General features: G+C 44.4%; 1 protein-coding gene across 3 annotated transcripts in view; it reads right to left on the reverse strand.

Annotated features, from left to right (window-relative positions):
* Positions 1-9,029: 9,029 nt before the first annotated feature.
* The window catches only part of DIP2B (disco interacting protein 2 homolog B), a 201,394-nt gene continuing 186,750 nt past the window's right edge, over positions 9,030-23,673 (reverse strand). For all 3 annotated transcript variants that reach the window (XM_044287746.1, XM_044287748.1, XM_044287747.1), the window contains 5 exons: positions 23,124-23,181; positions 22,341-22,415; positions 20,069-20,243; positions 19,833-19,956; positions 9,030-15,521 (listed from right to left, as the gene is read on the reverse strand). In XM_044287746.1, the coding sequence (XP_044143681.1) occupies positions 15,269-15,521; positions 19,833-19,956; positions 20,069-20,243; positions 22,341-22,415; positions 23,124-23,181 (685 nt within the window). In that variant the 3' untranslated portion in view covers positions 9,030-15,268. The remainder of the gene's footprint in view (positions 15,522-19,832; positions 19,957-20,068; positions 20,244-22,340; positions 22,416-23,123; positions 23,182-23,673) is intronic.

Below are 23,673 nucleotides of genomic sequence, written 5' to 3' on the forward strand. Positions count from 1 at the left end.
GATATTCTCATTGTGTTTCAATGCGTTCTTGTGCCGCTTTCCTGGGATGGATATTCATGAAAAAAACGACTTATAAAGTCCTCGTCTCCGGCTCCTGAAGTCACGCTAGAAAGTCAAGGGGGTAGCCCTTCCCTCACTCTGGGCTGTAACGCCCCTGCCCTAACCCCGCCTCTAAGTAGTGTAACTGACACCCGGCTCAGTCGCCGGGACCGCGCTTGTACAGGCGGCGCATGCGCCATCGGACTCGAGCGCGATCCTGTAACTGAATCGCGCGTGAGGAAGAGAAGACAGGCAGGCATCGGGGACGGTGCATGCGCGATTCAGTTACAGGATCGCGCTCGAGTCCGATGGCACATGCGCCGCCTGTACAAGCCCGGTCCCAGCGACTGAGCCGGGTGTCAGTTACACTACTTAGAGGCGGGGTTAGGGCATGGGAGTTACAGCCCGGAGTGAGGGAAGGGCTACCCCCTTGACTTTCTAGCGTGACTTCAGGAGCTGGATACGAGGACTTTATAAGTAGTTTTTTTCATGAATATCCATCCCAGGAAAGCGGCACAAGAATGCATTGAAACACAATGAGGATAATCTATAAGGTTCTGGTAATAGTTTATTAAGTGAAATCCTGGTGAAAGGTTCGCTTTAAGGCCTTGTTCACACATCAGTTATTTGATCAGTTATTTTACGCCAGAACCACGTGTGGGTCAAAAACACAGAACAGGCACAGATCTTTTCATTATACCTTAGGCTACTTTCACACTCGTGTTTTGGGCAGATCCGTCATGGATCAGCAAAAACTGATCCGTTACAACAATAGAACCTCATGCATCCGTCATGAACGGATCCGTTTGTATTATCTGTAACATAGGCAAGACGGATCTGTCATGAACTCCATTGAAAGTCAATGGGAGACGGATCAGTTTTCTATTGTGCAAGAGAAAACTGATCCGTCCCCATTGACCTACATTGTGCGCGAGGACGGATCAGTTTGGCTCGGTTTCGTCAAGGGGACAGCAAAATGCTGCAGGCAGCGTCATGGTGTCCGCCTCCAGAGCTGAATGGGGACTGATTGGAGTCAAACTGAGGCATTCTGAGCGGGTCCTTTTCCATTCAGAATGCATTAGGGCAAAACAGAGAGTGTGAAAGCCAAAACGTGAGTGTGAAAGTAGCCTTATCTCTGAGTAGCCTCCACTCCTGGTTTTGGCTCACAAAAACTGATGGATATAACTGATCAAATAACTGATGTGTGAAGAAGGCCTTACACACTATTTCAGGGAAGCAGGAACTGACACAGCGACCCTTAGGGCTGGTTCACGCTCTGTGTGCGTTATCATGATTTATAATGCTATGTGTCTCTGCATGGCCTGACTTCTACAGAATCATAGTGACATAAAGCTCTCACTATGATTCTGTAGAAGTCAGGTCAAGCAGATGCACATAGCATTATAAATCATGATAATGCTGCGTTCCTGCAAGTCCAGAGCAGAGGATCACACTCACACGGAGCGTGATTCCCGCAATCTACTTGCTCGTGTGAAACAGCCCTTAAAGGGACTCTGTCACCAGTTTCTAACCCCCCCTTTTAAAACTATTGTTCTCTCCATGGTGCCCTTGTCATTACAAAGCTGTTGTTATAAGATAAATCCGCCGTGTAGTTTTGATAAAAATCGCTTTTATCTAACCTGTCAATCTTCTGGATAAGGTGCCCAGGGCGTTTCTGAAGGTCTGAATCTGCCGCTCTCCGCCGCCGCCGTTGGTGCCCAGCTCCTCCCATGATCCTTTCAGCGCCACCTCGATGTAATGAAATCCGCCTCCGGCTCTCCTCAGTGCCCCCTCCTCCTTTTCAAAGATCCCGCGCGTGCGCACAGGCCTGTGCCTGATGCGCCCGTGCGGACTTTTAGATTCTGCCTCGTTGAGCGAAGCGCGCGTTCGCGCATTGGCGCATGTTCGCGCGCGTGCGCACTTCGCTCAACGAGGCAGAATCTAAAAGGGCGCATCAGGCACAGGCCTGTGCGCACGCGCGGGATCTTTGAAAAGGAGGAGGGGGCACTGAGGAGAGCCGGAGGTGGATTTCATTACATGCAGGTGGCGCTGAAAGGATCATGGGAGGAGCTGGGCACCAACGGCGGCGGCGGAGAGCGGCAGATTCAGACCTTCAGAAATGCCCTGGGCACCTTATCCAGAAGATTGACAGGTTAGATAAAAGCGATTTTTATCAAAACTACACGGCGGATTTATCTTATAACAACAGCTTTGTAATGACAAGGGCACCATGGAGAGAACAATAGTTTTAAAAGGGGGGTTAGAAACTGGTGACAGAGTCCCTTTAAAGAGGATCACGCCCATGCCCAGGGGTCCCCCTGCACTTAGTAGTATGTCTGGGCGCCGCTCCGTTAGCCTGGTATAGGCTCCGGTGTCTGCAGCTGCCTCTGTTGTACTGGGCGGAGTTTTTGTATTAGGGCTGTCCCTTGCTGCAGCGCTGGCCAATCGCAGCGCACAGCTCATAGCCTGGGAGTCCCAGGCTATGAGCTGTGCGCTGCGATTGGCCAGCGCTGCAGCAAGAGACACGCCTAATACAAAAACTCCATCCAGTACAACAGAGGGAGCTGCAGACACCGGAGCCTATACCGGGCGAACGGAGCGGCGCCCAGACATACTAGTAAGTGCAGGGGGACCCCTGGGCGCCGCTTTGCCCACAAATATAGTTAGTTTTTAAACTAGTGAAAGGTCCTCTTTAAGCCTCTTTCAGATGGGCGTTGCGGGAACATGCATGATTTTTCCGTGTGAGTGCAAAACATTGTAATGCGTTTTGCACGCGCGTGAGAAAAATTGGCATGTTTGGTACCCAAACCTGAACTTCTTCACAGATCGGTGTTCTGTAGATTGTATTATTTTTCCCTTATAACATGGTTATAAGGGAAAATAATAGCATTCTGAATACAGAAGGCATAGTACAATAGGGCTGGAGGGGTTAAAAAAAAAATAATAATAATTAAACTCACCTTAATCCACTTGATCGCGCAGACGGCATCTCTTCTGTCTCTTTCTTTACTGTGTTCAGGAAAAGGTCCTGTGGTGACGTCACTGCGGTCATCACATGATCCATCACCATGGTAAAAGATCATGTACGGAGTATGTGATGACCGGAGTGACATCACCACAGGTCCTTTTCCTGCACATAGACAGAAGAGAAGCCGGGCTGCGCGATCAAGTGGATTAGGTGAGTTTAATTTTTTTTTTTTTTTTATTTTTTTTTAAACCCCTCCAGCCCTATTTTACTTAGCATTCTGTATTCAGAATGCTATTATTTTCCCTTATAACCATGTTATAAGGGAAAATAATAATGATCGGGTCTCCATCCCGATCATCTCCTAGCAACCGTGCGTGAAAATCGTACCACATCCGCACTTGCTTGGGATGCTTGCGATTTTCACGCAACCCCATTCATTTCTATGGGGCCTGCGTTACGTGAAAAACGCACAAAGAGGAGCATGCTGCGATTTTCACGCAACGCACAAGTGATGCGTGAAAATCACTGCTCGTGTGCACAGCCTCATAGAAATAAATGGGTCAAGATTCAGTGCAGGTGCAATGCGTTCAACTCACGCATCGCATCCGCGCGGAATACTCGCCCGTGTGAAAGGGGCCTTAGGCTTCTTTCACAGGAGCGATTTTTCCGTCCGGATGCGATGCGTGTAGTGAACACATAGCATCCTGACCCATCCATTTCAATGGGTTCACTAATCATCTTTGCGTTCATAAAAAAAATCACATGTTCTATATTTTGCTTTTGTCATGCAGTCCTGGCTCCATAGAAGTGAATGGGGCTTGCGTGAAATATGAAAGGCATCCAGATGCAATGGGTCTTTCACTGATGGGTGCTAGGAGACGTAGATTGTTATTCAGCTTTTCTTCACAAGCGTGAATAATACATACAACCCAGACAGAAAAAACACACACGCTGGACGCAATCACAGACAAAACTGATTCAACTTGCGTGAAAAACATAATTTTTTTCCTGAACCGATCCTAAGACATTACATATCGCTCATGTGAAAGAGACCTTCGTCCAAATTCAGATGTTGCCGTTTAGGAAGCAAAGCCAAAGAATGAGATTTACAATGCAGATAGTGTGTGGAATATACACTGGAGAAACAAAAGCTATATTTAAGAGAAGAGCCCTGTTGTAAAGTGAAGCTTCCTCAATGCCCACACATCTCCCTACCTGTACACAATGTCCTTAACCCTGACAGAAGGAGTTTTGTGATCTGCAACCGCAGGGAGTTACATTACCAGGATGGTTCACATTCCTAAGCATATCGCAAATTCTGCGTTGCTGCATCACATTCTACAGCACAATGTCAAGGATTCATGGAACTGGTCACAACACAGTAGAATAAGAGGTTTTCTGGGATTAAATAGTTATGACTAGTGTTGAGCGAAGTCACTTCATTCAAAACCTCAGTATAATACTGTACGGAGATTCGTCTCCGTACAGTATTAGAATGTATGGACTCCGATGAGCTGAAGTAAGTCGCACGTGACTTCATTGAATAACTTCGGTAGTTGATTTTTAATGTGGAAAACCACTTTAAAACTTGAAACCGAACTCTGCTTCGGTTCTGAGGTGCTAGGCTGCAAACTGAATATATGGGAGTCTGAAAAAGAGTGAAGGAATGAAGATTACAACTTTATGATACGGTAACCACTATCAGATGTAACTATAATGTTTTCATATCAAAGTAATTTTTCTTTAAAGGGATTCTGTCATGAGATTTTACCCCTATAAGCTAAACATATGCCCATTTTGGAAAGAAGACACCCTAAGGTAGGGGTATGGTGAGTTTATGGAATTTTTTATTTTTTGTCACAAGTTAGTGGAATATGAGACTTTGTAAGAAAAAGAAAATCATCAGTTTCCGCTAACTTGGGACAAAAAATAAAAAATTCCAGGAACTCGACATACCCCTCACGGAATACCTTGGGGTGTCTTCTTTCCAAAATGGGGTCACTTGTGGGGTAGTTATACTGCCCTGGCATTCTAGGGGCCCAAATGTGTGGTAAGTAGTTTGAAATCAAAATCTGTAAAAAATGACCTGTGAAATCCTAAAGGTGCTCTTTGGAATGTGGGCCCATTTGCCCACCTAGGCTGCAAAAAAGTGTCACACATCTGGTCTCCCGTACTCAGGAGAAGTTGGGAAATGTGTTTTGGGGTGTCATTTTACATATACCCATGCTGGGTGAGAGAAATATCTCTGCAAAGACAACTTTTCCAATTTTTTTTTATACAAAGTTGGCATTTGACCAAGATATTTATCTCACCCAGCATGGGTATATGTAAAATGACACCCCAAAACACATTGCCCAACCTCTCCTGAGTACGGCGATACCACATGTGTGACACTTTTTTGCAGCCTAGATGCGCAAAGCGGCCCAAATTCCTTTTAGGAGGGCATTTTTTGACATTTGGATCCCAGACTTCTTCTCACGCTTTCGGGCCCCTAAAAAGCCAGGGCAGTATAAATACCCCACATGTGACCTCATTTTGGAAAGAAGACACCCCAAGGTATTCAATGAGGGGCATGGCGAGTTCATAGAAAAAAAAATTTTGGGCACAAGTTAGCGGAAATTTTTTTATTTTTTTTACAAAGTCTCCCTTTCTGCTAACTTGGGACAAAAATGTCAATCTTTCATGGACTCAATATGCCCCTCACGGAATACCTTGGGGTGTCTTCTTTCCGAAATGGGGTCACATGTGGGGTATTTATACTGCCCTGGCATTTTAGGGGCCCTAAAGCGTGAGAAGAAGTCTGGAATATAAATGTCTAAAAAATGTTACGCATTTGGATTCCGTGAGGGGTATGGTGAGTTCATGTGAGATTTTATTTTTTGACACAAGTTAGTGGAATATGAGATTTAGTAAGAAAAAAAAAATATATATTTCCACTAACTGGGGCCAAAAAAATGTCTGAATGGAGCCTTACAGGGGGGTGATCAATGACAGGGGGGTGATCAGGGAGTGTATATGGGGTGATCACCCCTCTGTCATTGATCACCTCTATGAAAGGCTCCATTCATACGTCCATATGTTTTTTACGGATACATGGATCGGATCCGCAAAACATACGGACGTCTGAATGGAGCCTTACAGGGGGGTGATCAATGATTATTGATTACCCCCCTGTAAGGCTCCATTCAGACCTCCGTATGCGTTTTGCGGATCCGATCCATGGATGCGTGGATCCGTAAAACACATACGAGCGTCTGAATGGAGCCTTACAGGGGGTGATCATCCCATATACACTCCCTGATCACCCCCTGTAAGGCTCCATTCAGACGTCCGTATGCGTTTTGCGGATCCGAACAATGGATGCATGGATCCGTAAAACACATACGAGCGTCTGAATGGAGCCTTACAGGGGGGTGATCACCCCCGTCACTGATCACCCCCCTGTAAGGCTCCATTCAGACGTCCGTATGCGTTTTGCGGATCCGATCCATGTATCCGTAAAACACATACGGACATCTGAATGGAGCCTTACAGGGGGGTGATCAATGACAGGGGGGTGATCAGGGAGTCTTTATGGAGTGATCAAGGGTTCATAAGGGGTTAATAAGTGACGGGGGGCGGGGGGTGTAGTGTGGTGGTGTTTGGTGCTACTTTACACAGCTACCTGTGTCCTCTGGTGGTCGATCCAAACAAAAGGGACCACCAGAGGACCAGGTAGCAGGTATATTAGACGCTGTTATCAAAACAGCGTCTAATATACCTGTTAGGGGTTAAAAAAAAATCACATCTCCAGCCTGCCAGCGAACGATCGCCGCTGGCAGGCTGGAGATCCACTCGCTTACCTTCCGTTCCTGTGAACGCGCGTTCACAGGAAATCTCGGCTCACGCGAGATGACGCCAATCGGCGTTAGTGTAGCCTGAGAGAGCCGCCGCAATGACGCCTTTCGGCGTTAGTGTGGCGGCAAGCAGTTAAAGGGAGTATGTCACCCTGATTTTGGACTATTATCTACAGTAATGCACAAGTAGTACTATAGATAAGGAGTCCAGATTGATGGTTTTTATTTTCATGGTTCCCTCGCAGTCAGCACTCAAAGCTGCACTGAAATTCACAGTCCAGACTGCTATGCTGTTCTAACATAATGGAGAGGACTCCTGTGCGCATGCACCACAGTCCTGACAATGTGTTTCACTTTGGGGGTCTTGATTTATCTAGACAAATATTTTCATTACCTGCCTTTATTTCCCGTGTAGCCGGAGGATGTGCCAAAGTTATGCTGTGGCGCAGGCCTCTGCATAGATTTGGCATATTCTCTTTTAGGCTGTGCGACAGACGGGAGCCTCCTAGCTGCCTGAGATTTCTATCTTCGTTCACGTCCAAAAACTGACGCAAATGAAGATAAAGGTGCTGGGCACACCCTTCCCAATCTCACCACACACTCTTTTCTCACCAATTCAGAAAAGTGCAGAGAAGGAAAAGTCGAAGGTTATACCACAAAAATGGTGTGCAACATAAATTGTGACTTTTAAGGCCACAATAGTAGTGTAAATAGCTTGATAAATGTCCCCCTTTGCCTTCAGCATTTCAAAACTTTAACTTTATTCTTCTTTAACCATTCTTTGTGTGCTTAGGATGATTGTCTTACTGCATTGGTCCATTTCTTATTTGCTGGTATTTAGAATTCATTGTTCCATCAATGAAGCTATCATGTCCAAGATACAGCAAGACATGATACTACCACATGTTTCACAGACGGAATGAGGGTTTTTACACTGGAATTCTTCAAACATAATGCTTTTCATTTAAACTAAAAAGTTTTATATTGGTTTCATCCATGCACAAAACAGCTGCAGATGGGCAGCTCTTTTTCTTTTTTGGAGAGCAATCCTGCCATGCACACCACTGTTGTTCACTCTCCTCCTGAGGGTGGACTCATGAACATTAACTAATGAAAGTAGGGACTTTATTAGCTTAGAGGTTACTGTACCTTAGATTCCTTTGTGATCTAGTGCAGGGTTCCTCAACTCCAGTCCTCAGGGCCCATCTGCCGGTCATGTTTTCAGGATTTTCTTAGTATTGAGCAGGTGATATAATTAGTTTTGGTGCATCAGGACTTACCACACGTATTTGTTCTTTAGGATATTCTCAAATCATGTCCAGTAGGTGTGCCCTGAAGACTGGAGTTGAGGAACACTGATCTAGTAGACTATTACATGCCATGCTCTTGGGGTGATCTTTGTTGGTCAACCCCTACTGGGGAGGGTAGCAATGGTCTTGAATTTCCTCCATTTGTACACAATATGACTGAGGATTAGTGTCCAAACGCTTTAGAAATTTTTGTAACCTGTTACAGCCTGATGTGCATCAATATATCTTCTTCTGAGGTCTTCAGAAATCTTCTTTGTTTATGCCATGATACACTTTCACAAACGTGTTGTGAAGATCAGTCATTAATAGATCCCTGTCCTTCAAATAAAACAGGTCGCCCACTGACACCTGATTGTCATCTCATTGATTGAAAACATCTGACTCCAAATTCACCTTCAAATTATTGGCTGAGCCTAAAGGTTTACCTACTTTTCTCTAATATTTTTGACTCATGTTTTATTTGGTTACCTTTATCTACTTTTAGGACTCGTGTAAAAATCGAATGCAGTTTTAGATAAAATTTATGCAGGAATATAAAAAATAAATTCTGAAGGGTTCACAAACTTGTAGAACAGAATTACATATTTTATATCAATATTTTGTAGACATGTTAAAAAATTATGGTAATCAGAACCTTTTTTCTGTTTAAAATCTAAATGGAAGTCTCTTTGGTTTAAAGCTTTCTAACTCTCAGAACAAACAGTATAACAGAACTTTGCTTGATATCCGGTGAAATCAGATAAAGCACAAACTAGTTTTATTTACACAGGATTTGTATAAAGACAATATGACATCCATAAAGCTAAAGCAAAGAGTAATGGAAATGTTCCAAGTGGTAAAACCATGCGGCGCACACATTGCAAGGATACAAAAAGGTTCAAGTTTGCTTGTCTTTTTTTAATATGTAAACAAGTGTTACATTTAATGAAAAAATATTGAATGGATGACCCTGTTCATACACAATGTAACATTATAGCATGTCCAATAGCAACCCCTCCAAATATGGTTCATAGTGATTGTAACAGTTTAAACCAAAAACATAAAAAAACACTAAAAACAAACAAAAAAAAACATATGTCAGTGACTAAAATCAGGGATATCCAAGAACTGGACTTCTGTAATATACAAGGAACTACACAGGCAAATCATAACAATCAGAGACATATGGCTATAGCTGGCTGCAGACATGTTAAAGGGGTTGCCTGGAATGAAGTGTTATTTTTGTGTAGTTTACTTCTTTTCCCTGAGCTCCCTTCCCACATATCAACATCGCAGCCGTGGTTCATCCTGTACGTGGCCCCTGGCAATCCGGTACAGATCTAATTAAGCCATATAGAGACTTCCAGATAACCATACTGTATATCTGGTTTTATGCGACTCAGAGATGAATATTGCTTTACTCTCCCTCGACTGGTGCCATCTGTAATAGTAGTATGTTTGTGCTCTCCCCTCATAAAGCTAGCATGTATTCCAAACTGCACGTGACGTTATAACATTTTGCTTTCGCCAGATATCAGCCCAATCTGGTTGCAGTGGAGAGTCGGCCGCACGTGCTCAGCCACCCTCTGTTGAAATGAATTGTTGCGTTGTGTACATGTACTAATGCGTTGCACTTCCCAATTAAACCAGTTTCCGGAACGCACGAGTTGTAATAAACGTCCCCGTCTATAAACATGCCAATGAAACCCTATGATAACAAACCTCTTGGGAGGCAGTTTATTACTGAAATATGTCTGAATGCCTGCACTACAGGTGGCCATACACTTTGACCAGCCATCGGCTGAACGAGACAACTAGTCCTAATCAACTCCCCATATACCTGCATGTTTTGCTAAGCATTAGAGATGAATGAATCAAATCTGTTCAAATATCGGCTTCGAGGGGCTGGATTGACAGGGGCAGACATCTTGCTTGGTCCTGTCAATCTTACTCCGAGTAGCAGCACAAGTGCAGAGGCTCTAGTGCAGGGATCAGCAACTTTCTGCACTCAAGGTGCTGGGAAACTACAACTCTCAGCATGCACACTTTCTTGGCTGTTCTTGTAAGTCCCATAGAAGTGAAAAGAGGATTCTGGGAGTTGGAAGAACAGCTGGTGTGCCAGAGGTTGCTGATCCCTGCTCTAGTGCTGATCATCACCTCTGCGATTGCGCCTCTACATGGAGCAACGGCACAGGCGCTGGATTGACAGGGCTAAGCGAGATGTCTGGCACTTCCGATCCACGGGGAGTCACTTGAGCATCAGGGCCAGCGTGTCGCTGCACAATGAGGCTGATTTTGAACAAATTCAATTCATGCAAATTAATTTGCTTATCACTACTGAGCATGCATGTGTTTTCAATGAGGAAAGGGGAGTAAGCCTCCATCAGACACCTCAGGTGGCGGCTTATCTCCCTTGAAAAGGAAGGAATGAGCACGTTGCAATTCTACATGCCTGATCATTTTTTCTCCCCCAGACATGCAGAACAAACAGTGGGCAAACATTTTTACGTGTATCTTGTTCAGGTGGTCCCACCAAAATTTTGCCAATGTGTATCTAATGTGTATGGCTACCGGTTGCTTGCCTGGAGTGAGACAAAGTAGCAGAAAGATTGCTAGATAATTTACACTGTACAGAAGCTAAAATGTATCCATATGGATAAAGGCACATTCAGATTTTATTTAAAATTTTTTATGGTTGTATTTTACTCATTTTGGGCTAAAAATCATTTGTTTCAATTGGTCTTTGTTAAATATTTTCATCAGTTTGAGATTCAGGGGTTAAAAATCTGTCTGTTTACAGAGAAACTTCTCAGTCCTTTCAGCTGATGGCTCATGTGAAGCCTTATTTCTGATCTCTTGACTTAATAAACGCTCATTTAATGGGCCCTTTACACGGAGAATGTGCCAGATAATTGCTAACGAGTGTTCATAGGAACACTCGTTGGCGGTGTAAAGGTGCTGCAGATTACCCGATGAACGAGCAAAATCCTTGTTCATCGGATAATAGATCATTTGTGCGGATACAAAAACCGTGGAGGAGATTGCTGCATGTAAATGCATCGGTCTCCTCAGCTGACGAGCAGGCGATTGCTGGGAAGGAACACGTCCTTCCCAATAATCGCCTGCTGTATCGTCCGTCTAAAGCAGAGGTGCACAACGTTTTCTGGTTGGGGGCCACATTGCCAGATTGAACCAATGATGAGGGCCGAAAATAAAGTTTAAAGGGGTATTAAAAACAGAAATACTGTATTTATGGCATATTGGACACACTGTATATACCATTAATGTCTAGTTACACCTCCAGGACTCCCATCTAATGGTATCAAGGGACGCATGTGGCCACAGGTTGTGCACCCCTGGTCTAAAGGGACCTTAAGACATATTTTTATCAGTTTGATAAGAGTTTAGCTATAATGAGTATTTCTAAAGGTCAGGAGATCAGAGATAAGGCTTTACATGAACGGTCAGCTGAGGAGACAGACTGCAAGCATGATTTAAATCCCTCTATCTCAAAAATGGCAGAACTTTTTTAATAAAGACCAGTTGAAAAATGTTTTTTAATCCAAAATGAGTAAAAATACAATAATAAAAAACATTGCCCGAAGGTGTCCTAAAATTTTAAATTGCATTCTTTGCTACATGTAGATATCAGTAAGGTCTGGTCCAGTCATAACCTATCCAGGATATAAAAAGGCCTGTGTGTACGTGTAAACAAGCAACAGATAAAACAGGTAAGAATCAAACCACATCCGTGTATATTGTAATATTCGAAATAATTGCTATGCTCCATTTATTTACAAGGTAGTTTTGAAACACTGTAACCCACTGGAGTATTTATCTGTAATTTACTATAAAACACAAAAAAAGAAAATCCAATGATCTCAGAGCTGACGAACCTGCTACAATAGTATGACGGTGAGATACAATAATTTACTAAAGACAACAGAGAATTTATTGGTGCCTAAAAACAGTCAGGAGGAGAATGTATCCTCGGCATGATGTACAGAAAAAGTAATATGTTCAACTGTTAAAAACCTGCATCCTAAATGCTGCCTAAAATAGGACTCCTTCCCCTACCAACCCCCCCAGAGATTACAGTATGTGGTGATAAGAAAAATAGATGAGCTGTGGAACTTTCAAATATATTTTATAAAAATCTTTGAGCTTGTGCAAATCATTCCACCTTACGTGGTCCTCAAGTTTTCATGTACATTCACTCCTTAGGTCCTTAGCTATGTGCAAACAAGGCCCCCTCCTCTCTTTCACATGTGTGTGTGTGTGATTATAATGTAGATCAGTGTCGTTACCATATTGGCAAAGCAAATGGTTTCATTCGCATGAATGGCATTTGGATTGTGGCCTCTGTGAAATTCTAACAATGCATTTGTGATGTTTTATCATTTAGCTGACCGTAGACATAAAAGACACCCCTAACGTGTATGTCTTGGCCCATATGAATGTGCATGCAAGACGAGCGGGTGCCAGACACTATTGATACCACTTATCTCTGATAAAAAAATTCACTGCGTTGGTTTTCTTTTTCCTAATGTCAATGGAAGGTCCAGTCTCAATAATTAGATTGCAGCTAGGATCTGACAAACAATCTAATATCTGTGGGCAGCTTTGATCATCTACCTGATCACCAATGATCGAACACCACAAGACTTTGGTTTATACCTAATGAGTGGAATGACTCTCACAATATAAAAAAAATATTCGCCATTGGAATGCATGACTCGAGTATGGAGACTAATACATGGGTTATAGCTCGCAATCATGCATCAGAATAAAACCATGTGCTCTCATCTTTGGAGAGATAAGGAAGGTCTGTCATGTTCAAGAAAACCAAATCTAATGGCTTCTATCAATCCTGTGAGATCACCCTGGATCTCCTGAGCTATTTGATTTCAAATGCCTTATCTTTGTTTTCCCTGGCATCTGTCTAGAGACCCCCATACATATCACTTACTGAAGACCAGCTTTTGGTGAGTGAGAGATCTTGCCGGCAGGGAAAGGGGATCTGCAGACTGCTGGAAGGTGATGAGGATCCCCTAATAAGATGACAACGTTTCATATATTCTCCCCTTTTCTACAATATAACTATAGGTATGGTTTAAAGGGGTACTCAAAATTAGAATAAACATGGCTGTTTTCTCCTTAAGATAGCTCTATACTTGTCCTTAGGTTGCCTCTGGTATTACAGCTCAGCCCCATACACTTGGGAAAAGCAAAGATACAACTCATAGGCAGTTATGGCGCTATTTCTGGAAGAGAGCAGCCATGTTTCTCAAATCCTGGACAGCCCCTTGTTCAAACATGACAGGACTTCTTTACATATGTAAGTATTGTTTAGGATTCACAGCTTTTTTTTTTTTTTTTTTGTGGCCCAATTCACTAATCACATCCAAAAACGTAACTGTATGTAATAATGATATAAAAGAAAATACCTAATGACCAGAGAGACAAAGCGTGCACAGTAAAATGTTGGCTTTACGCTTACTGGAGAAATATGACACCCTAGGTGGGGACCAGGACATTAGTTATAACCTAGTAAATATGACCAAGTCACAGACATTCGTATGGGAAAACATACTGCTGTATGGAGTAATGCTTTACAGTGCGCTAACAACATGTGTGGTCAATGATTACATATATGCCCAGGTTAGGTGCCAAGGGGAACTCCTCACGACATACCCTCCTCCCTGCTCAGAGGCTGCACGCCTGGCTGCCGATCACGTAGGTCGATGCGCCATGTGGCCCAGTAGATCTACTGTACTGTTAGACTTGGAATCACTTGAACGTGCTAGGTGCTACTCCTAAGCTTGGATACTGCTTTCTGGCAAGTGAGTAGAATACGAAATACATGTGTAACCATTGATGACAGCCGACAATAACTTTACAAGCAGTAGTCACCACAGCATAACTAGAAAAAAAACGACTGTTCTAGTCGCCAACATGATGTGCAGTCAAGGCGACAGACAGTTCCAAGCTAAATTACGTTTCACCACTGAGAATGGTCTTGGGAGCAGAGCGCGTATATGACTGTGGAGTATATGAGAAGCTGGGTATGAACGAATTCACTCCAGATCACAGACGTTATTCAGCCATTGAAGAGAATCGCATACTCTCTTGCCGCAATGGAAAGAAGGCAGTAATGTAAAAGTGCATCGATATTCAGTTCTGTTTTCTACCTGCTGGCAATACAGTTGAGTAAGTTAGCAAATTTCCCAAAGACAAATTCATTAAAACATTCAGCATATAATTAACGACATATATTTGTAGGCAACAAAATACTTCTGTATGGATCAGGACAATCGTTCTATCACTTGCATTGTCTATAACAGGGACGGGCAAACGTGAGCTTCACTGCAGCGTGTGAACAAGGGCTAGCCTGGTCGTTCGGCTGGTAAGCTACAGCTGGCATGCCCCCTGCGCTCTAAAAAACTAGTAAAAATGCTAAACCCTCTGCGACTGCAACAGAACAATTCAACATCACCTCCATATTTACCACAAGCGGATCTGAATGTTGAGAATTGTTATATTAATATTTACATATTTAAAATATAGGCAGAATATTTTACATTTAAGACCTACCTACCTAAATGGAAAATCTAAATCCTACACAGTCTTTTTTTTTTTTTCTTTTGAGTGCCCCACTCTGGTGGCATCTAGGCTCAGCAGACTGTGAGCTCTGTGCCACTGAAGCAGGGCACTCATGGCACCATTATGAAGAAGCAGTTTTACTACTGAATTTTAATTTAGTTAAGACAAAACAAAGCTACCGCTGCAAATAGGAAGGATTTAAAAAAAAAATCCTTTCAAAATTAAATAACTCTCCACTGAAGAACTAGGTAAACGTACATGCAGGGTGCCCACTATGTGCTGGCACCACAAATGCCGTACCCCCACCAACAGTTCTGTAGCTAAGATACAGTTAACGTCCAGTGACTCGCTTTTTAATACTACCGTAGCACAGTGTTCCCTTTCGTAAAATAATGCAGGCCATGATCTACTAGAGGTTATGCTAAAAAGATAACACACGTTTTAAAACTATTATCAAGCATTGGAATTTTTACATGAAATTTTGACAAAAATAATAACCCGGTGGAACGTCTTGAGTGGTTAAGGTAAAGTCTTTACATGTTGTATGCAACATAGATCGGATCTAGATGATCCGCTAAGAAACTGTCCCGTAGATGCATCCGTTGTTTCTCCCCTCGAGAGTTGATGGGAATGACTCCAGGATCTACCACCACCACCACTCCCACAATCAAGTAATGTTCTTCCAGCACAACGTTGGTCACAAGAGGAACCAGGTCCAGAGCTTCTTGTTCAGAACCACAGAGCTCAACAACCACCACCAACAGGTTGGTCCATGTGAACACAGCACTGTTTTCAGAGGAAAAAACATCAAAGAAGAAATGTTTAGCAACTTCGAAAATAAGCTACTGGGGAACCTGTCACCGGGATTTTGTGTATAGAGCTGAGGACATGGGTTGCTAGATGGCAGCTAGCACATCCGCAATATCCAGTCCCTATAGCTCTGTGTGCTTTAATTGTGTATTATGCAAATTAACCTGACAGGAGTCCTGTCCTTGAGAGGAGTCCAGCGTGAAGGAGCCCAGCATCGCCCCGCATCCTCAGAATCTCCTCCTTGCTCCCCGACGTCAGAAAGCTAAAGCGCCGTAATCTCGTGATGCGCGAGCTAGCGCATGCGCAGTGTCGTCATAGTGTTCCTTCCCTGTGCTGGCATCAGCCTCAGGGAAAGAACTGCGCATGCGCTAGCTCGCACATCGCTAGGTTACTGCGCTCTAGCTTTCTGACGCTGGGGAGCAAGGAGGAGATTCTGAGGATGCGGGGCGGTGCTGGGCTCCTTCACGCTGGACTCATCTCAGGTTAATTTGCATATGTATCAAATCTTTTTTTTTTTACACAATAAAAGCACACAGAGCTATGGGGACTGGGTATTGCGAATGTGCTAGCGGCCATCTAGCAACCTAGCATGTCCTCACCTTTATACACAAAATCCCAGTAACAGGTTCCCTTTAATCACAACCCAAGTAGGTTAGTACATCGTCATGCAGAGCTGCATATCAGATTTCTAAAAAGTAGCTGAGATTTCCCCTTGCTTATTTAGTATCTGTACAAAGCTATGCTCCAGAGAAGTGATTGATTATACACAATCCACAGACCTTCCTCAGAACTGGATTGCAAGGTGAGATCAATAGAAATGTGTCCATAAGGGCTTTCCTAAAGTGACGGACGTTTGCAAACCTTATGGCCACATTTTTGTTGATCCCACCTTGCAATCTGAGTGTCCCAGGAAGGTCTGTGTTGGGACCCAGACATTACAACCTCTGCCCTACTGAAACCCATGGCTTCCTGCCCTGCTGTTCACCCTCATAGGCCACAGATCACTATGTGAGGCAGGGACAAAAGCTGGAAGAGGCTACTAGCCTGCACCAGAGACGGCGACTTCAGTGGCGTAGGGATCGCCATAGCAACCATAGCAGTGGCTATGGGGCCCTACGCCACTGGGGGCCCGCCCGTCCGGACCGCATCATTATTTTTTTTTATTTATTTTTTTATACATCACAGCACTCACAGGCAGCCAGGGGGCCGACCGCCCGCCCAGTGTAGTGGGCGGGCGGTCCAACATGAGGTAGGCCGGCGGATGCGGTGGAGGGGGCCGGAACGGGGCGTAGCGGAGGCGGAGCCAGGCTGGCACCAGCGCCGCCCGCAGACCGCAGTGCAGGAAAGGGATGAATTTCCCCGCCCCCTCCACCGCCTGAGTCCGCCTCCTGAGTCCTCCCACCCAGTCCCTCTAGTTAGTAGGAGGCGGACTCAGGCGGTGGAGGGGGCGGGGAAATTAATTCCTTTCCTGCACTGCGGTCTGCGGGCGGCGCTGGTGCCAGTCTGGCTCCGCCTCTGCTACGCCCCCGTTCCGGCCCCCTCCACCGCATCCGCCGGCCTACCTCATGTTGGACCGCCCGCGCCCCGCCCACTACACTGGGCGCTTAGTGGCCCCCACTCCTCAGCAATGCCATGATCTCACCTAGTAATGACACAGTGTGAGCCCTACAGCTGTCCTCCGCCCGTCCCCGGCATTGTCATCACCGTGCACACACCATTTCCCGCCTAACTTGAATTGTAAAGCTCCTATCACAAAGCAGCTCGACTTCCGGCAGACGTCACATGACAGGAATGACGTAACGTGAAACTGCTCTATTAGATTCCTATGGTTCACACTCCTGCTGAGATATGAGGTGTGTATGTACAAGCAGGACTGTGCAGACTGCAGTGATCAGCATGCATGACTCCATCTATCTATCTATCATATATCTAATCTACAACCCCCTCCGCTCATATTTAGTATTTTGTTTAAACAATTTTTATCATGTTTTTCATGTTTTATTAAATGGGGGGGGGGGGTTGTTACCTGTCCTGCTGTGGGGAGGAGGGACTGGGAGTGGGACTATGGAGGGAGACTGGTCCCGCCTAAAACCTACTACTGCTGTCACTGGATGGCACAGAGGGGTGATGGCACCTACTTCTCCAGGCTGCCTGTGAGGACCAGACATCAGCTGTCTACAGGAAAGGTAAGTGTCTGTCTGTAGAAATAGTGTCTGTCTGTAGAAATAGGTGTATAACTACTTGTAAGTTCATGTGTATGTAATGTGTGTGTGTGTATATATATATATATATACACAGTATATATGTCCATATATGTGGTGAGTGCGTATGTGAGTCTGTCCATATATGTGGTGAGTGCCTGTATGAGTGCGCCCATGTATGTAGTGAGTGCCTGTATGAGTGCGTCCATGTATGTAGTGAGTGCCTGTATGAGTGCGTCCATGTATGTAGTGAGTGCCTGTATGAGTGCGTCCATGTATGTAGTGAGTGCCTGTATGAGTGCGTCCATGTATGTAGTGAGTGCCTGCATGAGTGCGTCCATGTATGTAGTGAGTTCCTGTATGAGTGCGTCCATGTATATGGTGAGTGCCTGTATGAGTGCGTCCATGTATGTAGTGAGTGCCTGTATTAGAGCGTCCATGTATGTGGTGAGTGCCTGTATGAGTGCGTCCATGTATATGGTGAGTGCCTGTATGAGTGCGTCCATGTATGTAGTGAGTGCCTGTATGAGTGCGTCCATGTATGTAGTGAGTGCCTGTATGAGTGCGTCCATGTATGTGGTGAGTGTATGAGTGCCTCCATGTATGTGGTGAGTGCCTGTATACGTGCGTCCATGTATGTAGTGAGTTCCTGTATGAGTGCGTCCATTTATGTGGTGAGTGCGTGTATGAGTGCATCCATGTATGTGGTGAGTGCCTGTATGAGTGCGTCCATGTATATGGTGAGTGCCTGTATGAGTGCGTCCATGTATGTAGTGAGTGCCTGTATGAGTGCGTCCATGTATGTAGTGAGTGCCTGTATGAGTGCGTCCATGTATGTAGTGAGTGCCTGTATTAGAGCGTCCATGTATGTGGGGAGTGTATGAGTGCCTCCATATATGTGGTGAGTGCCTGTATGAGTGCGTCCATGTATGTAGTGAGTGCCTGTATGAGTGCGTCCATGTATGTAGTGAGTGCCTGTATTAGAGCGTCCATGTATGTGGTGAGTGTATGAGTGCCTCCATGTATGTGGTGAGTGCCTGTATACGTGCGTCCATATATGTAGTGAGTGCCTGTATGAGTGCATCCATTTATGTGGTGAGTGCCTGTATGAGTGCATCCATGTATGTGGTGAATGCGTGTATGAGTGCGTCCATGTATATGGTGAGTACCTGTATGAGTTAGTCCATGTATGTTGTGAGTTCCTGTATGAGTGCGTCCATGTATGTGGTGAGTGCCTTTATGAGTGCGTCCATGTATGTGGTGAATGCGTGTATGAGTGCGTCCATGTATATGGTGAGTACCTGTATGAGTGCGTCCATGTATATGGTGAGTGCCTGTATGAGTGCGTCCATGTATATGGTGAGTGCCTGTATCCATTAAGTTTGGGAGGGGCCCAGTACAAAAATTTGCTGTGGGGCCCAGTCAGTTCTAGCTACGCCCCTGGGCGACTTGGAACAGGACCTTTTCCTTTTCTTGGCCAGCATAGTACTGGGGGCACTATAGGGGTTATTACTAGGGTAAACCCAGGAAGCAAGCTGAAGGTAGGGCTGGCTTGGTGTTGTGGTCCGCAACTCACCTCCTTAGCAACCTGCTCAATATCTCAGTTAGAGACAACTGGAGGAGGAGGAGGGCAGAATGTTGCCGCTGTTTATGGCCACCACAGAGGCAACAGTTTCTGGGACAGTGTTTTGTTCCTCTGAATTTATAAATTTTGACTCACCTACAACATGGGGTCACTTTTAGATTGTTTTCAGGGCCACTAAGTTCCCAGTCCACCTCTGCACCTAACACTGGAGTGCTGTGCTCTTCCTATGTACATGATGCATAAACCTCGCTGTGTCCGTTTTAGAAGTGCAGTGTTACACGAAGGACTGTACACTAATCTCATGTACAAAACACCTAAGGAACATAGCTGATCGCTACTAGTTTCTGTAGTCAATAACAGAAGGCCAAATACAATATAGGATGTAACTCAGGAGCACTATAAATGCCATTTGCATAGTTTATCATCTTCCTTTATAAAGTTTCTGTACTATTCGTATCTGCCTCCTTATGTCCTATAGCCATCCATCTACATCATACGTACCACTCAGCAATGCTTCGGTGCGTGCGCGACACTGAGGTCTCAATGTCAATAGGATGGTATCGCAGTCCCCGCAGCTCCAGTGTCTCATCCAGTGCTCCAACAACAAATAAGGCATCATGCCGTTCTAAAACCAAGACGGACCAGAAGAATGAGCAAAACTAGAAATTATAGTACAAATCCAAGAAAAAAAATCTAAATGAAGACTGCTGACACAAGACTACTGTTACGTGCCGTACCTCCACTCGCATCCGTCAGTTCTGTTCTACGGACAAAGCCAAGGTATCCAGTTTTTGCCCAAAGTGTCTGGGTGTCTCCAAAGCTGAGTTTGGTGTTAAAGTGATCAGCCTGCAGAGTTTCACTGTCATATATAGTGTAGTATCCACTGGCCGTGTGCGGACTATTCACCCATATCTATGACGAGAAGAATGTACACTCAGTAGTCGGAAATATCACATTGCAGTCACATAATAGTAGATTGCCTGGCATTCTCAACTGGACTAATAGCTCTTGCATTTTACTCCAAAAGCTACATTTCCAGAAATAATGTATGGCATTCACCCTGTGAACTTAGGGCCCTTCTACATTGGTTGGGGATTGAGCCAATTATCAGCAATCCTGATAACAGGCGCGTGTAAAGGAGCTGCAGATCAAGACCAATCAAATAGTTGTTTGTTGGATGGTGACTCCTTTCATGCGGCACCTAAAATCGTTGCTTGTTGGCAGCACATCTCCCTGTTTAAACAGATGTGCTGCTGTCAAAATACACACTGAAAGGTACTTTAAACCAGCATCATTTGACCAATCATTGATCAGCGCTCGTTACTGGCCCCTGTAACAGGACTCTAAAGGCCCCTTGCAGACGAGCGTGTCCGGATTAGGTCCGGATGCGTCCCGATGCATTGCGGCAAACCCACGCGAGTTGGTATGCAATTGCAGTCAGCTTTGACTGCGATTGCGTTCCGTTGTTCAGTTTTTATTGCGCGGGTGCAATGTGTTTTGCACGTGCGTGATAAAAAACTGACTGTGGTACCCAGAACCGAACTTTTCACAGAAGTTCAGGTTTGGGTTAGTTGTAGTGTAGATTGTATTATTTCCCCTTATAACATGGTTATAAGGGAAAATAATAGCATTCTGAATACAGAATGCATAGTACAATAGCGCTGGAGGGGTTAAAGAAAAAATAATTTAACTCACCTTAATCCACTTGTTCGCGCAGCCGGCATCTCTTCTGTCTTGTTCTGTGAGGAATAGGACCTTTCATGACGTCACTACGCTCATCACATGATCCATCACCATGGTGATGGATCATGTGACGGACCATGTGATGAACGTAGTGACATCATCAAAGGTCCTATTCTTCACAAAAGAAGACAGAAGAGATGCCGGCTGAGCGAACAAGTGGATTAAGGTGAGTTAAATTATAAAAAAAAAAAAAAAAAAAAAAAATTAACCCCTCCAGCCCTATTGTACTATGCATTCTGTATTCAGAATGCTATTATTTTCCCTTATAACCATGTTATAAGGGAAAATAATGATCGGGTCCCCATCCCGATCGTCACCTAGCAACCGTGCGTGAAAATCACACTGCATCCGCACTCAATTTTCACGCAACCCCATTCATTTCTATGGGGCCTGCGTTTACGTGAAAAACGCACAAAGAGGAGCATGCTGCGATTTTCACACAACGCACAAGTGATGCGTGAAAAATCACTGCTCATGTGCACAGCCCCATAGAAATGAATAGATCGGGATTCAGTGCGGTTGCAATGCGTTCACCTCACGCATGGCACCCGCGCGGAAATCTCGCCCGTGTGAAAGGAGCCTAACACTTAGGACATTCCTGTGTATAACCTCAGATTCTTGTCCGTATTTGCAGACAAGAATAAGCATTTCTACCATGGAGAGGACATTCTGATCCGCAAAATGTGGAATGAACATGGCCAGTGTACGTGTTTTGCAGATCTGCAATTTGCAGCCCGGAAAAATTGATATGGTCATGTGAATGAGTCCTCACAGATCAAAGTAATCTTACCTTTTATTAACTACTTTTAACCTCTTCATCTGGGATATTGGTCCCCAAATCCTTCTCCCATCTTACTACATTACTCACTATCACCCACTGTACATTCAGAGGCAGCAAATCCCAACAGATCTAGTCCTGCTCTCACCTGAGAGGTGGATCCAACTGCACAGACTAGGCAATGCTCTGTGAGCTGGACATGTCAGTAGTCACTTCTACTCTGGGGACAGGACTAGTTATGTACAGGTTTGCAGGCTCTGAATGTAAACAGGAGTGTTCACATTCACCAACAGCAAACACATATTTTGAAAATGGTGAAGAACTGAACAAAGTGTACTCAGAAGTTGAAGAATTTCCACGTATACATTGATCACTAATCAGTAATAAAATACTATAGTTAAATACAATAGTAAAAACTGTATATGATGAAATACCTTATATGAATAATTCTCCCCAAGATGTCACCCAATTTTACAGAGTGCACCTACCTCACCAAGATGAGAATCTCCCAGGGGTCCTTTGGTCTCAGGATTAACAATAATCACTGTGACTCCAGGTAAAATCTAAAAAAAAAAGAAAAATATTGAATGTCCAATGTCATAAATACTGAACTAACATAGAAAGTGTGAAGGCAGATTCAAGGGGTCATCTCACTTCAGTAAGTGGCATTTATCATGTAGTTACTACAAGCCACGTACTAATGTACTGTGATTGTCCATATTGCTTCCTTTGCTGGCTGGATTCATTTTTCTATCACATTATACACTGCTAGTTTCCATGGTTACAGACCACATGCAATCCATCAGTGGTGGTCATGCTTGCACAATATAGGAAAAAGCATGACGTCTATCTCTCCGACTCCCATGTATACATGGACACTAGGCTCAGCCGAACTTGAGTGTGTTATCAAGGAGAAGATGGGAGTGAGCTCCTGTAGACACCCCTGCCGACAGCAACCTCCCCAAGACCAAAATGATCAGAAATGTTGTAATCCAACATGCCCGATCCTGCTTCTGCTGTCAAGGGAAAGTCAGAAGCCCCCATACACATCTGCTGACAACCTAATACGTATGGCCGCTGTACAACTGACTTCTGTGGTCAGTCATCTTCTAAGCTACAAATGCACATTAGAAAAGAGAACAGTCATGTTCAGTTACTATCAATCACTGGGAACCGGATTAACCACTAATGAAGTCCTATTTTGCCATTTGGTGCATTGTAACGTTACACCTTTAGAGGATATTGTTAACAATAAAATGGTAGAGACTTACCTTTCCAGACTCCAGGAGAAGCAAACTCTGAGGAGACCCTCTCTCCACTAAGCGTACCCTTAATCAAAATAGAAAGAATCAAAATGGTAAATTCCTGAATTTTTCCATCTATTGGACCCACGTGGTGATTAGAAACTCCCAGTGGGTAACGTTCAGAGAGTAAAAAGACTGTACAGCATATATGTGAATGGTGACGAGGTTACAACTGGTGGTGGAGCAAGACATGGGACACTTTGGGGACACAGTACAGGAAAAGTTGAGAACATAGGTAAAATCCAGAACGTGTCTCGATCTGGAATACTGTGCTCTCCAGCTCCCCCTGCTGTCAGTCCTTCCCAATGTCACAATAGATAGGTAGGACAGATTAGCATGAATACACACAAGACAGCACAGCGCAGTTGGCGAGTGTCCCGGCAGGTCCTTGCCACACAATAACTGCAGACAAAGGGTCTTTTTGTGCATCTCAATGTGATGTCTTTTAGCTGCAGGTGACAAGGTGGGACACAGGGAAGGTGGACAGAACCCGTCTTATTGTATTCACAAAAACTGG

Source organism: Bufo gargarizans, chromosome 3, assembly GCF_014858855.1.
Source record: "Bufo gargarizans isolate SCDJY-AF-19 chromosome 3, ASM1485885v1, whole genome shotgun sequence".
NCBI classification, from domain to species: Eukaryota; Metazoa; Chordata; class Amphibia; order Anura; family Bufonidae; genus Bufo; species Bufo gargarizans.